At 44.5% G+C, this 23239-nt stretch overlaps 1 protein-coding gene across 9 annotated transcripts in view; it reads right to left on the reverse strand.

Annotated features, from left to right (window-relative positions):
* The window catches only part of DGKG (diacylglycerol kinase gamma), a 189093-nt gene that overhangs the window by 28376 nt on the left and 137478 nt on the right, over positions 1 to 23239 (reverse strand). For 8 of the 9 annotated variants that reach the window (XR_005650210.1, XM_039850497.1, XM_039850498.1 and 5 more), the window contains one exon: positions 16190 to 16367. Coding sequence is in view for 8 of the 9 variants with exons in the window: in XM_039850497.1 (XP_039706431.1) it covers positions 16190 to 16367 (178 nt within the window). In the remaining variant the exon portion in view is untranslated. Of the gene's footprint in view, positions 1 to 15811; positions 16096 to 16189; positions 16368 to 23239 lie in introns of those variants that run through there. The other variant, XM_039850503.1, reaches the window with a different exon arrangement.

The following is a 23239-nucleotide window of genomic DNA, read 5'->3' on the forward strand; positions in this document are numbered from 1 at the left end:
CTTGATATTGATCACAAAAAAAATCATTGACAGAATCTAAGTTCATACAAATATGAACACGGTGGCATCATTTATAATTCAGGCATTCCTGGTTTTATTGTGCTTCACTTTATTGCCTTTTTTTACAAATTGAAGCCAAGACCCTCCACCAGCAAAAAGATTATGACTGCTTTCTTGTAATACTTGCTTTATTCTGGTTGTCTGGAACCTGACAATTTTTAAGAAGTATGCCTGTAATGAAATCTTCTCTCCCATTTCCATCTGTATGAAAATCCTTAAATTATATTGGTGTCCATATGATACAATTTATGTTGCTATTAAAATATTTACAAAATTTTAAAAACATTAAATGTGTATATGTTATAATGTTAAGTGTGAAGGAGGGATATAAGCTTACTTATACAGCATGCTCTCAACTATGTAAGAATATGTATAGTAGAAAAGGACAAATTGTCCTAAAATCTTAACAGTGATGAGTTTGGGGTAATTAGATTAAAGGTGGTTGTTATTTTATACTTTATACTTTTCTAGGTGTTTCATATTTTCTATAAGCATATATTAATGCTATAATTTAAAAGTAATTAAAAGAAAACCTGTCAACCGCTCTTCATTCTTGTAAAGATGATGTAAACTCCATGTAAATTCCCTGGCTTGACGCCCATGGCCCATCTCCATCCAGCAAGAGGCTGCTTGTGCAGTTTTATTTCTGGACACTATAGGGCTAGGTTCCTGCTCCAGACATACATGTAGTTCCCCCGGTAAATCCTATTGTTTCCCTCCTTTGTCACTACATATGCTGTACCCCTGCTTGAAATGCCCTCTTCCACTTTTAGCTGTCCATCAAAATTCAGCTCAAATGTCATCAACTTCAAGAAATCTTCCTGGATTTCCATGCCTGCAGTTCGATTGAATGAGTCCTCCTCAAACTTTCCTAGGTAGATATGGCCAGAGAAAGAACAAGGGGCTGGTATATCGGCTGTGTGCAAGAGATGGCTGCAATAACTAGTGTACCACAGCTTCTAGTTTAAATAGGGAAGGAGATGGAGGGCTGGATGAATAGGGAGAAGGCAAGTGTGAGACCTGATGAGTTCTAGGAGCAGGTGTCCTAGACAGTGGGAGAAAAAAGGTTGAAAAGAAGTGCTGTGGGCAGTGTTAGTACATGACGAGTTTCACCTGTGGCCCCAGTGGTGGGTAGCTGAAGTAGAGGATGGTGACGTGGATAAGAATCAAGGACAAGTGAGGCAAGGTTCCTAAATTTTGCCGTATGTTAAAATTACAGCAGGTCCTTAAATAACACCATTTTGTTCAACATTGTTTCATTCTAACATCAATGAGATGCCACAGGAACTTAGTTCTTGTTTATATCAATTTGCCTATGGTAAAATTGGTTTCATTATACATCATTTCACTTAAAATCACAGACTCTATCAATGATGTTAAGTGAGGACTTACTGTATCTGGGGAGTTTTTACAAATAATGATGTCCAGGTTGCTCCTATACCAATGAAATCAGAATGTGTGGGCCTGGGAGCTAGTTATCACTATTTGTTTTTAAAGATTCCAAAATGCAGCACAGCTTGGGAAGCGCTGGGCTAGGTTACTGGGTGAATCATCCCCCTAGGCCAACAGTTCTCAAAGTGTGGTCTTGGAGCAGCAGCGGCAGCATCACCTGGGAACTTGTTAGAAAAGCAAACCCTCAGGCCCCATCCCAGGCCCACTGAGTCAGAAACTCTGGGGTTGGGCCCAGCAGTCTGTGTCCTAACAAGCCCTCCAGAAGATTCTCAGGCACACTCAAGTTTGAGAACTTGAGCCTTAGGCAATAAAACTGCCCCAAACATATTCAGGAGTTGGAGTGAAAAGGAATATCAACAAGTTACTTCCTGACTGCTTTGATCTAGAGCTTCTTCACTTGAAATTTAGGAATTAGGAATAATAATACTGACCTCGAAGTGTGGTTATGAGATTTAATGGCAGAGTGTATAGGAAAGAGTGGGCACTAAAATATGTATTAGTTTCACTTTCTTTTTCTGTCACATTCACCCTGACACCTGCCATTTGTTTCTGGTCAACAAAGTTGTCTATCCACCTTCTTAGAGTCATATACGAGAATTCCCAAACCATAATATTTGGGCTAAAACATGTTTTAAAAACCTTCTATGTTCCTCATGGAAGGTTTCACACCTCCACAGAGATGCCACGAATCCAGGTGAGCTTTAGATTAAGTGAGCATCCTGCTCAGTCTGTTTTTTTTTCTCCTTTAGTCTCTTCCCTGATTCTGCTCCTTTGCCTACTTCTTTGATCTCAATAGCCCCATTTTGCTTTTATTTTTTTAGACCTGTCTGCTGTCGAGTGGAGGAGTTGGAGCTCAATCCTGACAGGTAAAGGCTGGCAGAGCTTTCATATTTAAGGGGCATGTCTGACCTGTCCACTCCCCTCCTCAGACCCTTCGGTGGCTCTGGAAGTCCAAGGGACATGTCGTAGTTTCTTAGCCAAGCGTGCAAGATCATTTGGTATCCGGCCTTGTCCCTGCACAGGTATCCCTCTGGCTGGAGAATTCTCCTTTACTCTCCTGGGATACCCCAGGCACCGTACTTCTCCCTTTTCCTGAACTCAGATGGTAGATCTCACTCATGACAATTGTTTCTGGTCATATCAATCTCCCAACTCCACTGAAAGATGAAGGCAGGGCTGTGTTCTTGTTCTGTTTATCTTTGTACCTCTAGCAACTAGCCCAGCCCTTGGCATATAGAAGGCTCTCAATAAATATTTGTTGAGAAGACTGAATAAGATACATGCCTTAGTGCCAAAGACCTTGACAGGTTTGGCTTGAAAGGGGAAAAAGATAATGATTAAAAATAATAATAATAACTACTTGTCTAGATTGAACTGGGTAATAGGCTTTCCATGAATTAATTCATTTAATCTCCACATAACAGATAACGATGACCCAGTCTGGCTTTTGCCTCTCTCCCTTAATACATAATGTTTATGTTCATTCTTATCTTGGCTGCTAGTTCACATTAATGAAAATTCAGTCACTGAAGATGCAAGGGAAACTTAAGATGTATGGGTGTCATGTTGTGATTACCTGGGAAGGTGTGAGAGATCCTTAGCCTAACAGGATCCCTTGCTACCCTTAATCTTACTGCCACCCCATTTCTTCCTCTATTAGCACTCCAGGGGTTAGGTCCAAGGGCTGCAACAGGCCAGCCCAGGAAAATCAGGCAAACTTCAATGGAGGGTGCTGAAACCCTGACTATTTCATGGCACCAGAGGGTTTCTGAACCACCTCACTAAAGTGTTGAGGAAGCCCATCCCTTACCCTTGGGCAGCTGTGGGCACTGTCCCTTTACCTGGGTTACAGCAGCACAGGTGAACTGAGATGTTATGTGTCAGTGCTTTGGGCTGGAATCCTATCAGTTCAGTGGGGGACTCTAGGTAGCTAATGCTGATCTGAAGCTCTTGCTGGCAGGGATATAAGTCTGATTAATTAGAAATGCAAAAAGAAATTTGCCACTATTTAATAAATGGCCTCTGATAGATAAGTCACAGAGGTAAAGGGAAAAGCTGATAAACTCTGCACATGTTCTTGAGTTTGAGGCTAACAGCTTAATCACTGTGTCCATATAGACCAGGTTGTTTACTTTGAGTCTATTAGTTTGCTAAACTTGCCTTAACAAAATCCCACAGGCTGGGTGGCTTAAACAACACAAATTAATTTTCTCTCAGTTCTGGAGGCTGGAAAGTCAAGGTCAAGGTGCAGCAGAGTTGATTTACTCTGAGGCTTCTCTCTGGTTTGCAGATGGCCACCCCTTGCTGCCTCTTCACATGTGCACGCAAATCTTTGGTGTCTCTGTGTATCCAAATGTCCTCTTCTTATAAGGACAACAATCAGATTGGATTAGGGCCCACCGTAACTGCCTCATTTTAACTTTTCAGAGGCGCTATTTCCAAATATAGTCACATTCTGAGGTAGTGGTGGTTAGAGTTTGAACATATGACACGCCCCCCTTCCCCCACGTCTCTGTCCATAACAGGGACAGTAATAAAACCTACTTCACAGGTTAATTTGAGGACAAAAGAGATAAAGAATGTAAAGTCATTCTGTAAATAGTAATTAGTAATGTCTTTATTACTGTGCTACTGAGAAGCTGACATGCACTGGGGGTGTGTGGGACCTTCTTACTCTCCTCAGAAAGGAAGAATGCAAGCCCAGCTCTGCCTTGTGGTGGGGTCAGGTTCAGTCCCCACAGTCTAGACAGGTGAGTGTGTAGCTGGCAGGCCTCTCTCAGACTCAGCCCGTCACCTTGGGCTCCTTTCCTGCCAACTAATTTCCATGGAGATGGGCCACGTGCCCTTGGTGGCTCAGGCACCTAGAGCCCAGCAAAGCCACTCACTGATCAGCCCACCTAAGCTCCGCGTAAGCTCCGCCTAAGCTCCCACTGGGTCCGCTCTCTGCAGATGAAAGACTGCTCCTGGCTAAAAAGCTTCAAAGCCAGCTTAGAAGTTCTGTAGCCTGAAAATAGCCTGGGGGTGGGGAGATGGAGAGAACCCCCAAAGACTGTTTTTGATGTTCTGAAGGGGAAAGGTCTTTGGGCTTTCCTAGGCATAAACCATAAGTAAGGAAGGAAGGCTGTAACTTGCCAAACAGGATCCCCATGTTCCCACTTAGCCTTTCAAAGCACCAGGCCCTTAGGTGTCCCAATCATAACTAACCTGAAGAGTAATCTATGACCGCTGCTTTCCCTAGAGATCCTAACTCAGACACTGGATAGAGGCAGAGGGGCCCTGGGAAGCCAGCGGCACAGGCAGCAGGGCTCACGCCCTGGCATTCTGTTAACGTAAAGAATGTGCTCCTGAGACAAGCTGCGAAGCGTAGACTGTGGGCTTTGGACAGACTTAGGTCTGAATCCTATTGCTTGGCACTCAATAGTTTTATTACCTTGAGAGAAGTCGCTTAGCTTCCCTGAGCCTGTCTTTTATCTGCGAAATGGAGATATAATAACTCACTTGGCAGGGTTGTCTTGAGGCTCAGGGGTGATGTCATCACGTGCCCTGCACAGAGAGCACACACAGGGCCCTCAAGAAACAGTTGCTGTTATTGTGATGTTATGTTTCCTTAGAAAGGAATGTCCTCAGGAAATTCTGATTTTGTTACACGGTAAGTGCATGGCCTTTTGCAGATGGTAATTAATGTAACCCAGAGAAGGTAGTGCAGGAGGAGGAAGAGGAGAGAGAGGAGAAGATGGAAGAGGGCTGGGGAGGGTGTGTAGGAGAAGAGGGAGGAGAGGGGATGGGGGAGAATAGGGTTCTGAGGAAGAAAAGGGCAGAGATACTGTGACCTTGAGATTTTAGGGTGACTGCCTCTCCTGGCAAGCAAAGCATCCTTATCTCTACTTCTTTTACTCTAAAACAGGAAGGAGACACAGCTTCTTATTTTGAAATAAGTTCCTTTAGTTCCTTTCATTTTCGTGTGTGTGTGTGTGTGTGTTTGTGTGTGTGTGTGTGAGTTAAATACAATCCTACCACATCAGGATTGCCTTGTTCCTGGGCTGAGCAATGAGGGAATGGAATAGGATGTGGAGATCTTTCAGGCATGACTTTGGCACCTCTGGTCTGGCTCGACACCCCCTCTGAGGGGAGTTGCCTTTGTGCCCTGCCTCATCACACTTCTACTCTCAGGGGTCTGTAAAGCCCCATCAGGGCATAAAAGTGGCCAGAGGACACTGAGTGGTTTTGAACTCTGGGTAATCCAAGTGGAAAAAGAAAGGAAGGAGAACCAGGAAGAGCTTCTGCTTTCTGAGGAGGAATGAGGCTGCAGGGTTGGTGGGAGAGGGGACCTGTTCTTGGCCCAGCGCGGGGGTGGGTGCTGGGATTTTGGTCTCAGCTCTGGCTATATGATTGTGTGACTCTGGGCAAGTCTTTTCCCTCCTCAGGGCCTCCATTTTCCTTGATTGGGGGTTGGGGCATTCTATCCTTAAGGTCTGTTTGAGTTTTTCTAACAGTGGCAGTGGAAGCCGGATTTCCTGACTGTCTGGGTCAAAAGCAGGCTGGCAGCAGTCATCACCATTCTCCACGCTGTGCAGAAGATGGAACATTCAGCACAACCATACACTGAGGCACGTGCTGGCTCACAGTGACTATGCTTGTTGGTCCCTAAAAGCCTGCTGGAGAGGTGGGGCAGGGAGGCAAAAGAAGATCCTCCCTCGTGGGTGGCTCTCTCCTCCAGGGTTAGACAGGGCCCTGGGGAAGGCTCTGTATGTTGGGGAGGGGGATTTTAGACAGACTTCTCCATGCTTCGGAGTCAGTGCTTCAGGAGGGGAGAGGCAGTGTGCTGGCGAAGTTGTGCGTTGGGGAATTTCTTAGGAAGACAGGCTCTCTTGGAAATGGCTCTGAAGCAAGGGTCCGATATCATCACGCCTTGAAGGAAAACCAAGGAGCAGAATATTTTATAGGGCCTGGGAGACAGTGCAGCTAAGGGGAACTTGACCTGGCGGTCTCAATGAGAATGCGAAGAGATTGGCCATTACTGGGCACAGACTCTAGGCCAGGCCTAGAGCTTTACAAAGGTTGTTGCTTTTAACCCTGTGGCAACTGTTAGGTAGAAACTGTTATGTTCCCCTCCCTTCCAAAAACAAACAACAACAACAACAAAACAAAACCTTGAGCCTCAGAGAGATGGAGGAACTTGCCTAATATCACTTAGCTGGAATGTGGTAAAGCTGGAATTCAGACCAAGGCCTGTTTGACTGCAACAGTATGCTCAGAATAAAGGACTCAAGGCAGAGACAATCTACCTTAAAGTGATAGGTAGGGCCTCTGAAGGTAAGGAAGTGAGCTTGGTGTGGGATGAGCTTTATCTCTAATCCTCTCAGGGAAGACATCTCTGCAGCATAAACCTATTAAGTGGAATGCGGAGTTTCCTGACTTGAAGACAAAATACTAGTTGGTGTATTCTCTGGTGTTATTTTGCCCACTGAACTTCAGAAGTTTCAATTCCATGCAAAGTGTGTGTAATGAAATAAATCGAACGGTTGTCAGATTTTTCTAGTTCAACTCAAACCTGATTCTCAGGCATGATACACGTAAGGTACATTGCAGAGATCTACACGGACCAAACAAATCACAGCTCAGAGAGATGCACACACTACCCAACTGCCTCAGTAAAGCAAAGCTAGAGGAGAGTTCTGGTTGTGGGGTCAGGATCAGTCAGAAAGGGGGAGGTGTGTGTGGGGGTGTTGTGGTCTGTATAGAAAGAACACCATGTTTGGAATTCTAGGACTTGGCTCTAGTCCCAGATCCACCAATTACTGCGGGCTTGGACAGGTCAATTAGCCTCCCTGGGCCTCGTTTTTCTAATTATAAAGTGTCTCTGTAGAGGATTAAAATAAAATGATGAATGTAAAATATTTCTAGCATCTAGTGCTAATTTCAAGTAGGTGCTTAACAAACGTTGAATGAATTGTCCTGAAAATGAGAAGAGATGGGTGCTGGCAGCGTGCTGGAGCTGGAGAAGATGCAGGCCCCTGCTTACGGACATCCGTCCTGTGAACAGAGCTGCTGGCAGTGGGGAGGGGTTTGTGTGTGGAAGCAGACAGGAGAAGGCTGAACTTGTGGGTAGAAGCTGGGATCCTGCTGGCTGGTTTGTGGGAAGGGAGGAATCACTCACAAGGCAGTCTCTCGTTTGTTTGTGCCCCTCTTCCTGTTGACTTTGTCCATTCTTCCTTTTGGGCCACTGACTCCCAGTTCAAGGCCTTAGAGTTCTAAGTCTGTCTTCTGCATCAGCCTCCTAATTGGTCTCCTTGTTACTGGTTCCTTTCCTTTTCCTCTGCTTTCACATCCTACTGCTCCTGACCTTCATCTCCTCCTGCTAGTCAAAGGAGCATGTACAAATTCCATGGCCTTCCCTTTTGCTACTTCTGTGTGCCAGTTCCCTGGCCCAAATTCCCCTTCTCTCATCACTGTCTTTTCGAATCCTTTCCAGCTGCAAGTATTAGCACACAATACATTCTATCTTGTTTACCTATCCATCCATCCATCCATCCATCAATCCATCCATCCATCCATCCATCCATTCGTTCATACATCGAGTATTTACTGATCACCTCCTAGGGGCATGGAACAATGCTGGGCAACTGGGGAGAGTTCCTAAGGAGGCCCCCTCCTTTTCTTGCCTCCCACACTCATGATACTCTGTTTCTGCCGCTCCATGCTGCTTGCATCTTGTGCCGGTATTAACATGATTGTTCTACATCTATTTTCTATACGTACACTGTGAACTACTGGAGGGCTAAAGCCTGTCTCACTCTTGCTTGCATCCTCCATGGCACCTGGAGCACTGCAGGTACTTGAAGGCAGGCTTGAATCCAGGCTCTATTGTATATTGTCTATGTGTTCTTAACCCCATTAGCTTCTGTGTCTTCAGCCATAAAATGAATTAAATAATTAAATATGCAACAGGCCTGGCCCATAAGTAAGTGCTCACCAAATAACAGACCAATACATATTTACTGATTAATTGAGAAGATGAAATACTTCTTGTACAAATTAGAAACAGATCAAGAGGCATGTCAGCATTCATGCTGTGCAAAGCATGTGGCCAGGATGGAGTTTTGCTGCGGATTGGGTCTCAGGAGGCATCCGAAATTAAATGACTGAAAAGTTGCTACAAGGTAACAGGGGCTGGTGTGTTGGCCAAGAAGAGGCAAGCACAAGAGGGAAAAATCTAAGATGTCTAGGCCTGCTAAAGACCCAGTCCAGAATTTTCTTTTGCATGCGAAAAATGAAAGGTTCCTTGGCTCTGTGGTTCTGTTTTGAGCAGCAAACCTCCTAAGGCAGGAATTAAGTTGGAGTTTAACTCCAGCTTGAAACTGTGAGAGCAAATTTCTCCTTTGCAGATACTGAACAGTCTCTAAGGTCTTTGGGGGCGTTGTGTAGTTTGAGTTTGAGTCCTTTTGATTTAGAAGTCAGCTAAAGAAGAATGAATAATAGCTTTGCTTTGAATTTCCAGTGAATTTGAGTTGGGTCAGGGCCAGTCAGAAATGGGGAGGCTGGGGCGGGTACTCTAGTGTGTGTAGAAAGAACTCTGTGTTTGAAATACTAGGACTTGAGCTCTAGTTCCAGATCTACCAATTCTTGTGACCTTGGACAGATCAATTAACCTCCCTGGGCCTCATTTTCTAACATATAAAGTTTCTTCCTGGCGTTCTTAAGGGGAGCAGCCGGCCCACCAGTTAAGCGCTCCTCATATTTTAGTACACATGGCAATCTCCAGGAGATCTTGTTAAAATCTGCAGCAGGGAATGGCAAACCATGGATCAAGGGCCAAATCCCGCCTGCTGATTGGTTGCATAAAGTTGTGTTGGAACACCGCGATGCCCACTTGTTTATGTGTTGTCTCCGGTTGCTTTCATGCTAAGTAGACAGAGCTGAGACCGTATGGCCAACAAAACCTAACCTAGACCTTGACAGATGCTTCGTAAATGTGTGTTGAATAAATTGGGCAACACCTGATGCCATTAACGAGGAGGGACAGTGGTCTTCAGGAGAGGGAGGAGGGTGTGTAAAGAGGGAAAAGATAATGCTTACTTTGCGGCATGTCGATTTCAACGTGGGCACTTGAAGGAGTGAATGACAAAGCTGTGATTTCTCATGAAAAGCAAAGCAAGGTCTCTGTAGGCCTGCAAGTGTTTAAGAGGAATGACATAAGTGTTGCCACGGTTACTTCCCAGAGCTGAGGGGAATCCCAGTGCACGCACCCCTAAGTACCCCTAGGCTCTTTAGGGGTCACTCGTCCTACTTTATCTCAGCCCCCAGTAGAGAACTTGGCCAGAAATACCTCTGTGAAATGCATACTTTTAGGAACATTTCTATTTTCTCTGCACCCATAGGAGCAGTAAGTGGCTCACTATGGCTCACTCTGACTATCTTTCTGGTCAGTTCTCCACCGAATGGGAAATCTGGGAACCTACAACCCTGGACAGCTCCTGAACCCAACAAGCCACTTTCTGTTATGGTTCATACAAGTGAAAAGAAAGTCCCGAGACACAATGAATTGAGGTGCTCACAATTATTTTGTTGTCTCCTCTGAGCCTTGAGCCAGCAGCAGCCTTGAGGTCATGTCTCTGAGATGGGAGTGTGACTCTGAGATGACTGAATAGCATCCCATTCCCTGGCTTTGTGATTCAGGGTATGGTCAATAAAATGAGTGAAAATCCACAGGGGAACAGTGAGCTGGCAGATTGAGCCACATGTGCCCTGCAAAGCAGTCAAGTCAACTGACTTTGAAGCAGGAGGCTTTTCCCCGTCAGGCAAGTCTTTGGCATCAAGGCAGCAGACATACATGCATCTGCGAGGAGGGAGCCTGTGTGAGTGCCTGCTCAGTTTGTTCGAGTACCAGGCTAGCAAGGTGCACTTGTGAGCTATACACCAGCCTGCTAGCCTTGCTGGAGTCCTGGGTAGCTATGTGATTCTCCTTCTTGGCACTTATCACAGATCCTAATTATATGCCTATCCGTGAGATTACTTTATTGAGGCCTGGCTCCTGAACTCCCTAATAGCTACAGGGACTATATCTGGTTTTGTTCATTACTGTTTCCTGGTACCTGGAACTTGGCAGGTGCTTCATAAGTGTGTGTTGAATAGATGACAGAAAGCCTATCTCCAGTGCGGGGAAATTGATACCAAGTGTACATTCTACCACCTTTCTGTCTTTCTTTACCAGGAATTGCAAAAATTATTACCCAGTGAACTTCTGGGGGAGAATTTGCCCTTTCTGTTTAGAATCTTATCTAGGATACCCTGTTTGTAGTTCAAGTGGGATTGACTAAGAAATCACTGAGAGGAATGTTGCTTTCATATCAGATAGCCACAGGGGCCAGGTGTGGGTGACGCAATCTCAAGGCTGCGGCTGGCTCAAGGATGAAGGTTGGATTAAGGCAGATATGAGCCTCAGTGACGAGTTTAAGAAAACGTGTAGGAAGTCCCTGCATTCATGTTTAGGGTGAGGCCAGAGGGAAACAATGGCAGAGCTGTCTGGAGGCTTCGCTCCCCAACCTCACAGGGACCGGTCCCGCTTTGTGTCGTGCCCATCGTGCTTCATCTGGATTCCAGAGTTGGCACCCTTACCCTCACCTTGCTTCACTGAACAGCCAGCTCAGGTGTAACTCCCACGTTGGCCGCAACAGCCAGACACAGGTAAGCACAGTGCCAATACCTAACCCTAGAGTTATAGGTTGTTAGATCTACAAGTAATTTAAAGAGAATCTAGACCAAACTCCTGGAGCAGAGGTCAAGACAGCAAAATCCCAAATGTGGCTCCTTTCTTATCATATCCTAAACATCACTTAATAATTCTGATTGCTATTGATCAAGGCTCACCATGTTCCAGGAACTCTGCTAAGTGCTCTACACGGATGATATCATTTAACCTTCAAACAATGCTGAGAGAGAGAGACTATAATTGTTTCCATTTTACAGCAATGGTTCAGTGGAGAGGTTCAGTGACTCAACCAATGTCACACCGCTGGTGGTGGGAAGGTCTGGGTCTTCCAACATCTATTTCAACGTTCAGTCTCTTATTCTCTGCTGACTCTCAACTACAAGTCCATCAAGCTATATTTGAATTGCTTATATGAAAATAGTTGACACATCTCTTACTTATCTAATGATTCCAAGAAATGAAATTCTCAACCTCACTAATACTCACATGTAACTGTTTATGAGACTGTTTTCCCCCTCAAGACTTTTCACTAAGAGCCTGTTCCTGTCCACCTCCAGGATCTACTGCCCACCAAAGGCAAGATTCCTTCCCCTTATCCCCTTCTCTCCAACAAACATTTTTGTAAAACAATATGAGCCAGGTAGGATATTAGGCTTTGAAGGGAACACAAAGATGAACATATGCTCCCCATTTTTCAAGTACTGGCAGGAGGCAGATATGATGAGGATACACATGCCTGTGAAACAGGGCAACTTATAACCAGTGTACTGTTAAGACAGAAGGCAAAATTAAATGCTCTAGGAATTGAGAGGCTGGATTCACTTCCAGGCTCCAGAAAGGAAATGGCCCTAGTGGTAGGCCTTGCAGGAGGAGCAGAATTTCAGTGAGTATATGTGGAGCCTTTACTGGACTGGGTCATATACACTTCCCATTTTCTGAGTGCCTGGCTTGTGCAATACAATACACACAGCAAGACTTCAAATAAATTTTCTAATTGGATACTAGCCACTTGGGGCTAGACTAGGAATCACGGACTTGGCTCTGATGCCACCACTAAACATAACTGTATGAGTCCTACCCCTTCTCTAGGCCTCTGTTTTCCCCCAATATGAATAGGAACCTGGATAGGGGTGGATATAACCTTGCTCATGGGTTTCTGGTTAGAGTTACATTAAGTTAATATATGCAAAACTATTTGCAAGCCAAAATGAAATATGAATACAAAAGACTATCTGTCACTATTCTTGTTGGTGTTATAAAAACTAAAAAAGAACCATGCCATATACTTCTCATTGATCCAAAAAAACTTTTTTTTTTTTTTGACTAACTACACTGGGTCAGATGCTGGTGATACAAAGATGAATAATGTCCAGTCTCCATCCTAGGAATCTGGAAGGTCTAGGAAATGAGACAGTAGGTACAGTATAATTGATGGTATGAGTTTAATGTGCTAGGACAAAGGCTGGGATGGAGTCTGACAGAAGCTCTGCTCTTTCTAAGTGATAGTGTAGGTGGACGGCAATACTAAAGATACAAACTTCAAAATCGGGAATTCAACTGGCATGCTCCAGCATAAAACAGGATTAAAGGGGAGAGGAACATTTTTTTTTAAATCGGATTGAGTTTATGCTGTGTTCCAGGCGCTTTCACATCCATTATCTTCAGAAAAAGCTAAGTATTATTATACCCATTTTATAGATGAGGTAGCTGAGACTCAGGGAAGTGGAGTAACTTCCTAAGGTTTATAAGACTACAAAGTGAAAGCCTAAATTTTAACCCAGGTCATTCAACTGCTTGGCGTTTTTCCCAGTACTCCTTGTTTTCTAATCAGCCAATTTCTTATAGAATCCATGCTAAGCTCAAACCATCTTCTTTCTTGGATTGCTTTTCCAAGGAGAAAGATCTATTTGTGATGAGAGAGATTCGACAGTAACTCTTCTATTGTCATTCCCTCTTCTCTCTCATCTCTAATCCCAATGAAATTGCCAAGGAGTAAAGAATCCCAACAAATGAAGAGCTGGCAGAGAGAGCGAGAGAGAGCGAGAGAGAGAGAAAAGAGAGAGAAAAGAGAGAAAGGAGAGAGAGATCCCTGCCTTTTCGGCCACTAGCCTATAAATTATGGGATAAAACACACTGAAAGAAGGAAGAAATTTGCCATATAATTCTGTTCAAAGAGTCCACCTAGATCAAAATCTGGCCGTGCCTTAATGTTGTGGAGCCATAAAGAATCTATGATCTATAGAAACTACATGATTGTCAGACTTGCTTGTTTCACAGATAATGAAAATTGAAATTCAAGAGGACTTGCCCAGCATCATTGGTTCTTCATTGAAAGTCTAGACTTTTCCACTAAAATAGTTTGCCTCTTTAATGCTTTTCCCCCATTAACATCTCAACTTACATGACATCATGGCCCTTTCAAAAAGAAAGTTCAATGTTGGTGTTTCTGCAAAGCCCAGAAGCCAGGGCCCCCTTCTCAGCCTTCACTCTGATCAGTTCATATCCTCCTCCAAAGAACAGGAAGCGGTCTCATTTTTAGCTCTGAAAGCACTTTCTGGGGTGGAAAAGGGGGATTTGAGGAAGAGAGTTCCTGTACTTGATGGTCAAGAGCAATCAGCAGACACATTACTCTTGCCTGAAGGGGAAGGTATATGGTCGGACATGTAAGGAGAAGATGAAGGCTGTCCTTGAGTCCTAATCAGAACATGTCCTTAGCAAGAGCTTTCCCAAACCCCCAGGTTGGAGGAGGGGGCGAATTCTCCCCTGATTTTGTTCTAAAGGGGCTGGATGCCAGAATGGGGGTTGGGGCAGGAGCACCAGGGTGGGAAAGTTTTCAGGAACTTCCTACAATCTCGAAGGCTTCCCCTACCCTCTGCTAGCACCCACAACTTCCTCTGCCAAGAAAGAAAGGAGGAACACATTATTCAGTTTAATAATTTATACAAATTGAAAACTTTACCATTTGAAATAAAACTTAAGAGGGCAATAGATAAATGAAAATTCCTGAGTCTTCTCTTAAAGGGTAGAGGTGTGGAGATGATCTCTCTTGATGACCTTGCCTTAAAATATAACAGTCTGGTTGTTTAATAGATGGGTGTGAAATAAGCAAATAACCCTCTCCTTCAACGGTCAGCCAAGTTTTGTCTCCTTCTACTGGTGGGATCACATTCAATCTTAGCATTAATAGCCCGGGACATCAAAAAACACAGACCCAGATTCATGGACACTTGTCTATGTCAGTTGGTCTCAAACCTGACAGTTCATTGGAGTCACCTGGGGAGCTCATTACCAGGAACCAACCCAGAGATTGATTAGGTAGATCTAGGCTAGGGCCCAGGAATCTTCATTTACAACAAGCAAGTCAGGTCTAAGAACCAATGATCTGGTTCGATCCCATTCTTTCGGCTATCAAAATTTTATATATGATGCTAGTTATATATGATACAAAGAAAACAGATGTCATAAAGTAGGTTACTGGCAAACACACGGATTCAAACCCAGTCTCCTGCCTCCCAGTGTAGTGTCTTTGCCATGCCCCCCACATGTGGCTTCTCTCTCCCAGCTTACCAGTCCATTGAAAACCCCTGAAAATCAGTGGGGCCCTTTCCTCCAGTCCACAGAGAAGTCAGAGCTGCCAGGAGCTCTGAGTGAGTCTCCACTTGGCTCACTGTTGAAAATGGTTGCTAAGGGGTAGAGGTGAAGGTAGTTTTAAGGGTATTCTCAGAAAGCTGTGTTCTGTATTCTGGTGGGTTAAAAGGAGAGAGCACAGCTGATGGCTTCTAAGACACACTGACTGGCTGTTCAAGGTAGAAAGAATAGTTGGTTCGTGGAAGCAGCCTGCTGTGTTAGAGGAGCCAGCGGGATGAACAGAGGATGAAGTCTGGGAGGTAACGGGAGGCCAGATCATCTGGGACCTCCAGGCTACATGGAGATCTTCGGCTTTTACTCCGAGCCACTTCAGGATTTGGAGCAGAAGCGTTATCTGATATATTTTTGCAGGGGTACTTTGAAGCAGTGGTGGGAACTGATTGTATAGGGCAGTGGTACAAGCGGGAAATTCAGTTAGGAGGATCTGCAGTAATCCAAAGGGACAGAGGGTGGTGGCTCAGACCAAGATGGTAGGAATGCAGTGGTGAGAAGTGGGTGGATCCTTTACTTTTAAAAGTAAAGCTAACAGATTTTCTGATAAATTGGGTGTGAGATGTGAGATAAGAGGAGGAGTCAAGGATGATGCCAAGTGTTTTGGCTCCAGCAACTGGCAGGTTGGAGTTATCAACTGAGATGGAGGAGACTGTAGGAGGAGAAGGTTTGGGGGAGGTACATCAGTTCAGTTTTGGACGTGCTGAGTCATTGGCATTCACGTGGTATTTAAATAAAGTCTCACCACTGGATGAGGTCATCAAGGATGAGCACAGATAGAAAAGGGAAGAGGGTCCTGGACGCTGCCTGGGGACCCTCCAGCATCAAGAGGTTAGAGAAAAGATGAACAATCAGCAAAAAAGACTGAGAAAGAGTCACCAGTGGGGTAGGAGGAAAACCAGGAACATGTGGAGTCCTAGAAGCCAAGTATTTACAAGAAGAGGGAGTGATCAATTGGTTCCAATGATGCTGATAGGTGAAGCAAGATCAAGGTTGAGAATTGACTATTGGATTTAGTTTTTGGAGCATACCGGTAACCTTGACCTTGACAGGAGGAGCATTTGACTCTTGACCTCATGGAGTCTCACAGTTTGACTGCTGACTGTATTTAGGGCTCCCTTATTGTTGATTTTCTCTTCTCAATTAGGCTGTACACTTTGCAACATGAGGGATGATGAGTCAGCATGTCCCCAGAGCAATGGTCCTTGTCAGGCTGTAGGGACTTCTAGAACCTGCTGTAGGCCCAGATACAGTTTGTGAACAAGCCCACCTGAATACCCCTCCCACTAGGGCATTGACCTAGAGAAATTTTCCTCATTCCTGGCTTACCTTGGATACAGAATTTCAGTTCCTTGGGATCAGTGACGACCTTCCTGCTTTCCCGGATCACAACCCGATTCTTCTTTGTTTCTCCCCAGAGATTGGTGCCACCATACATGCTGGGAATGTTGAGAATGGCAATGCCTTCAAGGAAGATGTTGCTCAGGTCAACACCAACTCCATCGCACTGGGGGGCAGGGAGGAAAGGTTATCTGTTAGTGTCCTTGGTGTATCGCAAAATAAGGTGGTGTGTACATGTATGTGAGTGTGTGTGTGTGTGTGTGTGTGTGTGTGTGTGTGTGTGTGTGTGTGTTGAGGCCTCTAATCATGAAGGATGTGATGGACTCTCAGCCACAAGCTTGCCTCCATCAGAAGCTGAATCTTGAGCAAAGTTGCTCAGGCCTAATGCTTTGGGCACTGCAGTGAGATGGGGGAGATTCAGACCTGGTCAGCTCTGGGGAAGACAGCATAAGGTTCCAGGGACCCTCTATAGATTTAGAAGGGCTTAAGGGATGGTTCATAAGACAATTGCAAACCTGTTCTCCAGTCCAACCTCATTATCATTCATTCTGGCCCTTCCTAACAGTTGTGAAGAGTTGGTAGGACACTGAGTCCATAACCTAACACAGTAGATTCTTAAAAATGACAGAAAAGTTTCATTTACCGCCTCTTATTTTATCCCTTCTGTGAAAGTACAAGACTTTAAGATTTGGAAGCCTTTCAGAATTTGCCTGTCTCCCATATCTGTATTGTAAGTGCAATTTTGGCATGTGTGCTTGCTGAGGTTGCAGAGTTTCTTTATCCTATCTCCACCACCCGCATCCCTATCAGGTACAAAAGGGCAGAAAGCTTGAATTTGCCCATTTCACATATTGATAATGTCATCCCACTTTGCCATAATGTTTATCAACACAGCAAGAAATAGATTATCTCTGATCATTGTTCATCAAGATTGTAGGTAGTTTACTTTATTTGTGGGGAAAAAACCCCACAAAAAACAGGACCCATAGAGGTGAGCTAAGTTAATGAAAATTGCATAGCTGATAAATAACAGAGCAGGGATTCTAAGTGAGAGTATGTGACTACAAAACCCAAGCTCTTTACCTTGCTTATTGTGATGCAGGAAAATCAAAAGCATGCAACTGAAACCCATGGTCTTCGAGATTACCTACAAATCCAAACTTTTAGAGATTTCTCAACAGAGGAGGACTAGAAAGGTAGGTCTTGTCACCATGCTGGTTTACCTACTGATTTCTTTGATGCTCTTAATTTATAGTATCTTATCCCCACGACTTGTTTTCCCAATTATAAAATGGAATAGAGCGAGCTTCTCTGGTAAATAGGAACTCACTTTTATATTGAGAAATTCTGATTATTTGAAAGGTCCTTTATGTTGAACCAGATTCTCTTTCTTCCCGCTATACTCATTAGTCTTTTCCTCTCTTCTGAAGCCAGACGGAATGACCCTCCTCCCTCTTCCACTCAGACAACCCACCAGATATACGATGAAATCATCATCATCATTGTGCATGTGTACTGCCATCTGCCAGGGAAGCTTTTATATACATCTCACCTATTACCGTCATAATAATCTTATAAATTAGTTACTATGGCTATCCCCTTTTTACATTTGGGGAAACTGAGGCACAGAGGCAGTTAAGTAACTGCCTGACGTCACACAATTTACAAATGGAAGTATACAGATTTGATGGCAGGCAGTCAGAACCCAAGTCTTAACCATCGCTGTACTTATCCCCCCTCTCACACCACCATTGGTTGTGCCTCCTCTGAGCTGAGCACTGCCAACCCTCTCAGTCCCCTCCCACAAGACTTGTATATTTATCTATTTTGAAAATGAGATAACGGAAGTTACCCTTATTGTTAAATATGGTCAAAGTTACTAGCTCTTGTTAGCAGCTAGATGACAGCTGAATCCACTTTCATCTTTCATCACCAGACCCTAACTTCCATCGTCTGCTTCTCAACTTGGTCTTCCCCTATCAACTTCGTATAGGTATTTAAAAAAACAAAAAGCAACTTAGACACAGGGCTTTATATTTATGTCAACTAATTTCATCTGGCTTTTAGTTCGAGCCTCGTCCAGTCCCTCTAGTTTATTTTAAATCTTCATTCTATGATCCTTTTCCATAGCTCTCCTATCATTTGAAGATTAAGTCATTAATACATGTATATAAATAGCAAAACAGGCGCCAAATCTTCTCTTTGGTCATTGTGCATTAAATAGCCCTCAGGGTGTGGCTGCCTTCTCCTGGCTACATCCCCTGGACTAAACTGTCCTCTTTTCATTACAATGGGGAATCACAGAACTTAGAGATGAAAGGGACCTAAGAGAGCATGCCCCATCTTTCATATACGAAGCCCAGCGAGATTAAGGAACTTGCTGTGGTTCACCCAACTTATTAATGATGGAGCTAGATCCTGGTCTGTAGACCTCAATCCTGTGATCTTTCCACTAAAACACAAGACATCGTGCTGAGATCAAATATCATTCCCCAAATGACCGCCCTACAACTTCTATCAAAAAAGGAATGAAAAAATTCAAATGCTTTCTATTTTTTTTTCTTCAAGTCATTCTGCTTGGCCTTCAGTTGGCCTGAAGTCAGGCTTACAGATTGGAGTGGCTTTTGTGCATTCACACCTGGGTGCACGCCCATCCCTTGCCTTTCCGCTTATGTGTGAACCAACTGTTTCCTGAAAGCATGGGCTCAACTCAGAGCTTCCTGTTGCTGTCATGGTGATTCTCTTTTAAACTCTTTTCCTTTTTTTCCTCAACAGAATTAATGACTTGCTAGCCTTTCATCCTTTATACACAGATTCATACTTAGGGATTTAGCCTAGAATCCCACTGGGTCAGACTTTTCTCTGAACTCTCTGAAATGAGCTCTGCTCAACTCTGTGCCCAGCACTGTCTTCCTGCATCCCATCACCTCCTAGACAGCACGGTGACTTTTCCTCTTGTTGTTACTTCCACATCACCACTATTCATTTCATATGAAAACTGAGAGGCAATGCAGTGTTTTGAAAAGAGCTTGCCTGGGTTTGGAGACAGACATGAGTTTAAATCTTAGCTCCTTCACTTGCCAGCTGTGTGTTCCTGCGTTGGTTTCTTAACCTCTTTGTGCTTTAATTTGTCATTTGTAAAATGGGGTTAGGGGTGGGGAATAAACACTTCAAGGGTTTGACTGGTCTCTGGAAGGCAGTAATATTCCATAAACATTTTTGTTATTGCAGTTAGTAATAATATTACCTGTGCCATGAGGCATATTTCAGCCTGAAATTCTCCCTCTACCTGAGACCCTGCTGGAAGCATTCTAATGGCCCCATGGCCCGACCCATACTAGTGAGAGCCTTGTCTGCAGCCCATGCCTGCATGCCCATTCTTCGGGGTTCTTGGCCTCGTCATCCACGTTGACTTCCTTCGGATCTCAGGTCCGCTTAGGTCTCACTAAAGGTGGAAAGTTGCCCTGCCGGGTTTTGGAAAGTGGAGCCGAGGCCGGTACACTGTCTACTTAAATGGAACACAGGCCCTGGGGCCGCTCCCTGGCGGGTTTCAGAGCTAAAACCTCCAACAGTTTCATGACGTCATCCGCAAGCCCCTTCCCCCCACCCCTCCCCGCCCCGTCCCCGCCCGTCCTGCTCTGACTCAGGGGGCTCCTGGAAAGAGTACGAGAAGGGCGGCGGTCTCTGCGCGCACCTTTAGCAATCCCTAACCTAGGACTGAGCTAGCCGGCTCCCCTCTAAGCCGAGGCTGCGCTGCAGTAGAACTCAGGTATTTATAGCCTAGTTTGGGGCTGAGAGAGCTCTTGTCCCCGGCAGCGAGCACGCACACTCCCCAAATTGTGCTCCCAGTGTGCGCGGGAGGCGAGGTGCCGGACTGTAGCCGCCCAGGTCTGAGGCGGCTCTGCAGGCACTGGGTGGGGTGGGGTGCATCAAGGCCAGCCCGGCTCCTGCCCCTTTGGAAGCGGCTCAGGAATCTGCCGGGAACCCAGGCGAGGAGCGGCCCGCGCCCGCCTCCGCCCAGGCCCCGCTGTGCCGGCCTGCAGCTGTCCGCCACGTTCAACATTGGTCCCCTTTGCGAAGACAATACCCGTAGTTTTGGTTTCTTTCTGAGTCAGGGATTGTTTGCTTGGTGGAGGGCCAGTGCACAGGTAACCAGATACTGGGTTACGAAGCCAAAGCATAGTTATGTGCAAATGAAATGCACCTGGAATTTGTATTCATCCTCTCCCTCCCACCCGCTCCCCACCCCCACCTTGATCTCTAGCATCCCTAAAATCTCCGTAATTCTGGGCAGAACTAGGACCTGCGAAAATGCTCCCTGAGAGGGAAGGAGAGCAGAGGCGAGGGAGGGCACTGATGTTTGCCTGCCCCGGCTGCGGGCTCTTCCCCGCCCCCAGCCCCTACCCCACCCAGTGCCTGTCCGCCTCTGTGACCTGAGCAGGCGGCGGACCTGAACCTCCTCTCCCTGAGCGACGCTGCCTCCATTTCAGCCCCGTCGATCCTATTTCTGAAGGTCCTCAGAGAAGGAGATCCCATAATTTATTTGATGACCTGTTTCAGTTTTTAGCAACTAGGAAATTCTCCTTTCTAACCTCGATTCACGGTGCCACGGATTATGTCGATTTTTTCTGGTTTGGAACGCAGGTTGTTTGTTTCATACTCTTGCGACTGGGCTGTGCCTGCTCTCTAAATCAGGGCAGATCTAAGGTGTATTTGTCCCCTTTCAGCTTGAAATTTTCTTTCTTGGGTTCCTTGCCACCATGCTGTCTTGATTTGTCCCTCCCATCTTTGATGACTCTTTCTTGGTCTTTCTTTTTAAAATCTTTTTATTATTTCCAAATATATAGGAAAGTAGAAAGAATAATAAATCCCACAGTACCCAAAATCTCAGCTTCAGCAATTAGCAACCCACAGCTAATCTTGTTTTAACTCTACCCCAGTTCATTTCCCCACCTCCATACTGAACTATTTTATAGCAAATCCCTGATACTCTATCATTTAATCTATAAATACTTCTGTATGTATCTTTAAATAAGACTCTTAAAAAAAGACTTACCTCAATACAATTATCACTCTTAAAAGTAACAATTCTTTAATATCAAGAAATATCCAGTAATTGTTCAAATTTCCTCGCTGGTCTCATTTTTTAAAATAATTGGTTTTTCTGAAAGGTCGGTCTACAGATTAAATTTGGTTGATACATTTCATGGTTTCTTTTGATCTATAAATTCCCCATTCTTCCCCCCCTTGTCTTTTAATGTTTATTGAAGGAAATGAATCATCTGTCCTGTACAGCAGTGCTTCTCAAACTTTAATGTGCTTACAAATCCCTGCAGGATTATTAAAATGCATATTCTGATTCAGAAGGTCTGAGGTGGGGCCTGAGACTCTGCATTTCTACATGTTGCCTGGTGACACTGATGTTGTGTGTGTGATGGACCACACTTTGAGAAGTAAGGCTGTAGCATTTCCCAGATCCTGGATTTTGCTGACTGCATCTCTAAGGTGTCTTTTAAACATATTTGCAGTCTATGTCTTCTATTTTCAATAAATTGAAATTGAAAATAGAAGACATAGATCTATTACTTTTAGATCTAGAGGCTTGATGAGATTTGGAGTGCCTTTTGGCAAGAATATTTTATCTGTGGGATTGTATATTTTCTATTGGATCTCATTAGGAGGCACATTGTTTGTCTCTCTCTCTCTCTTTTTTTTTTTTTGTGATGTTCAGATTGGTTATTGGGTTCAAGTTTTGTCAACCCGAATCTTCCATTATAGAGATCTTAATCACTGGAGGATGAGCCTTGTCTAGATCCATTAATATAGTCCCCTTGAGGACACCCTAGCACCTTTTCTGTGCTTTTCTTCCAAATCTCTACAAATGCCATTTTCTCCATAAATTCCTCCCTGTCTACTCTCTAAAAAGGAGCTTTCTCTTTCTCTCTTCTCTGTATCTGTGTTCTCATAGAATCAAAGACCCGAAGATTCTTGAAAAGTCATTCAGTCCAATCACCTCATTTTATAGATGAGAAAAATGGAGATTAAAGAGGTGAAAGAAATGGCCCAGTGTCAAACAGGTAATCAGAGTAGCAGATCTGGAATTAGACATTTGGTCATTTGGATTGGCAACCAGGAGGTCATGAGTGATTTTGTAGAGAGGAATTTTTTTGGCAGCTGGATGAAGGCCAGAGCACAAAAACCCAGATGGAACATTAGATTTGGTAATCTCTAATTACCAAAATGAGAACAATGAGACCTAGAGTTGGTAAGTGACCTTCCTACATGACACGGCTATCTCTTGCAAGAGCTAGGGCTTAACTAGGGACTCTAGGGTACATAGGAGTGGTAGTGAGGGAACAGAGTCAGAATTGCCATGTAGTTGGGTGGCAAATGGGGCTGGAGGGAGAAGATAGGATCTAATAGAATAATATGATTAAGGAAAAGGTTTTTCATGGATGTTTGAGGCAGAGAAGATACTCAATGAACACTTGTTGTATGAATGCATAGAAGGAAGAGGAAGTTGGGAATACCTCAGAGGGGAAGTAGATGGAATAGAAGAGAAGATGCAGAAGATGACATTTGTCTAAGGATGAGAATGGAGTCTTTTCATTTCCTAGTGAGTGAGAATGGGGGTGGGTATCTTTTGAAGAGGAAAGTAGGGAAGTGCTGGGGAATGTCTAGGGAAAACAATATTTCAGTTATAGTGAAGAGGAAGAGAGGGGGCAGAGGAAGAGGTGGAGGACATCTGGACACACTTGAATAAGGGTTTTGATGGGCTGAACAGGAGATGGGCAGAAGGTGAGGGTGGCCTCCCTGATGCTGGGGTTCCACGTCAAAGCCTCAGATACGCACTCAAGGGCAGAGAGAGAGCTGACATAAAGACCTGACCAAGATCACACACACACACACCCCTTTTTTTGAGGGACCAGGATGCTGACAGCCAATAGACAAAGGGAAAGCACCAATATACCATGCTGTACAGCTCTAGGGTCTTGTAGGGCCCAGTTAAGGATGAGGTGTTAGTGCTCATTTATAGTG

This window comes from Pteropus medius, unplaced genomic scaffold (assembly GCF_902729225.1).
Source record: "Pteropus medius unplaced genomic scaffold, Ma_sr-lr_union100, whole genome shotgun sequence".
NCBI lineage: Eukaryota > Metazoa > Chordata > Mammalia > Chiroptera > Pteropodidae > Pteropus > Pteropus medius.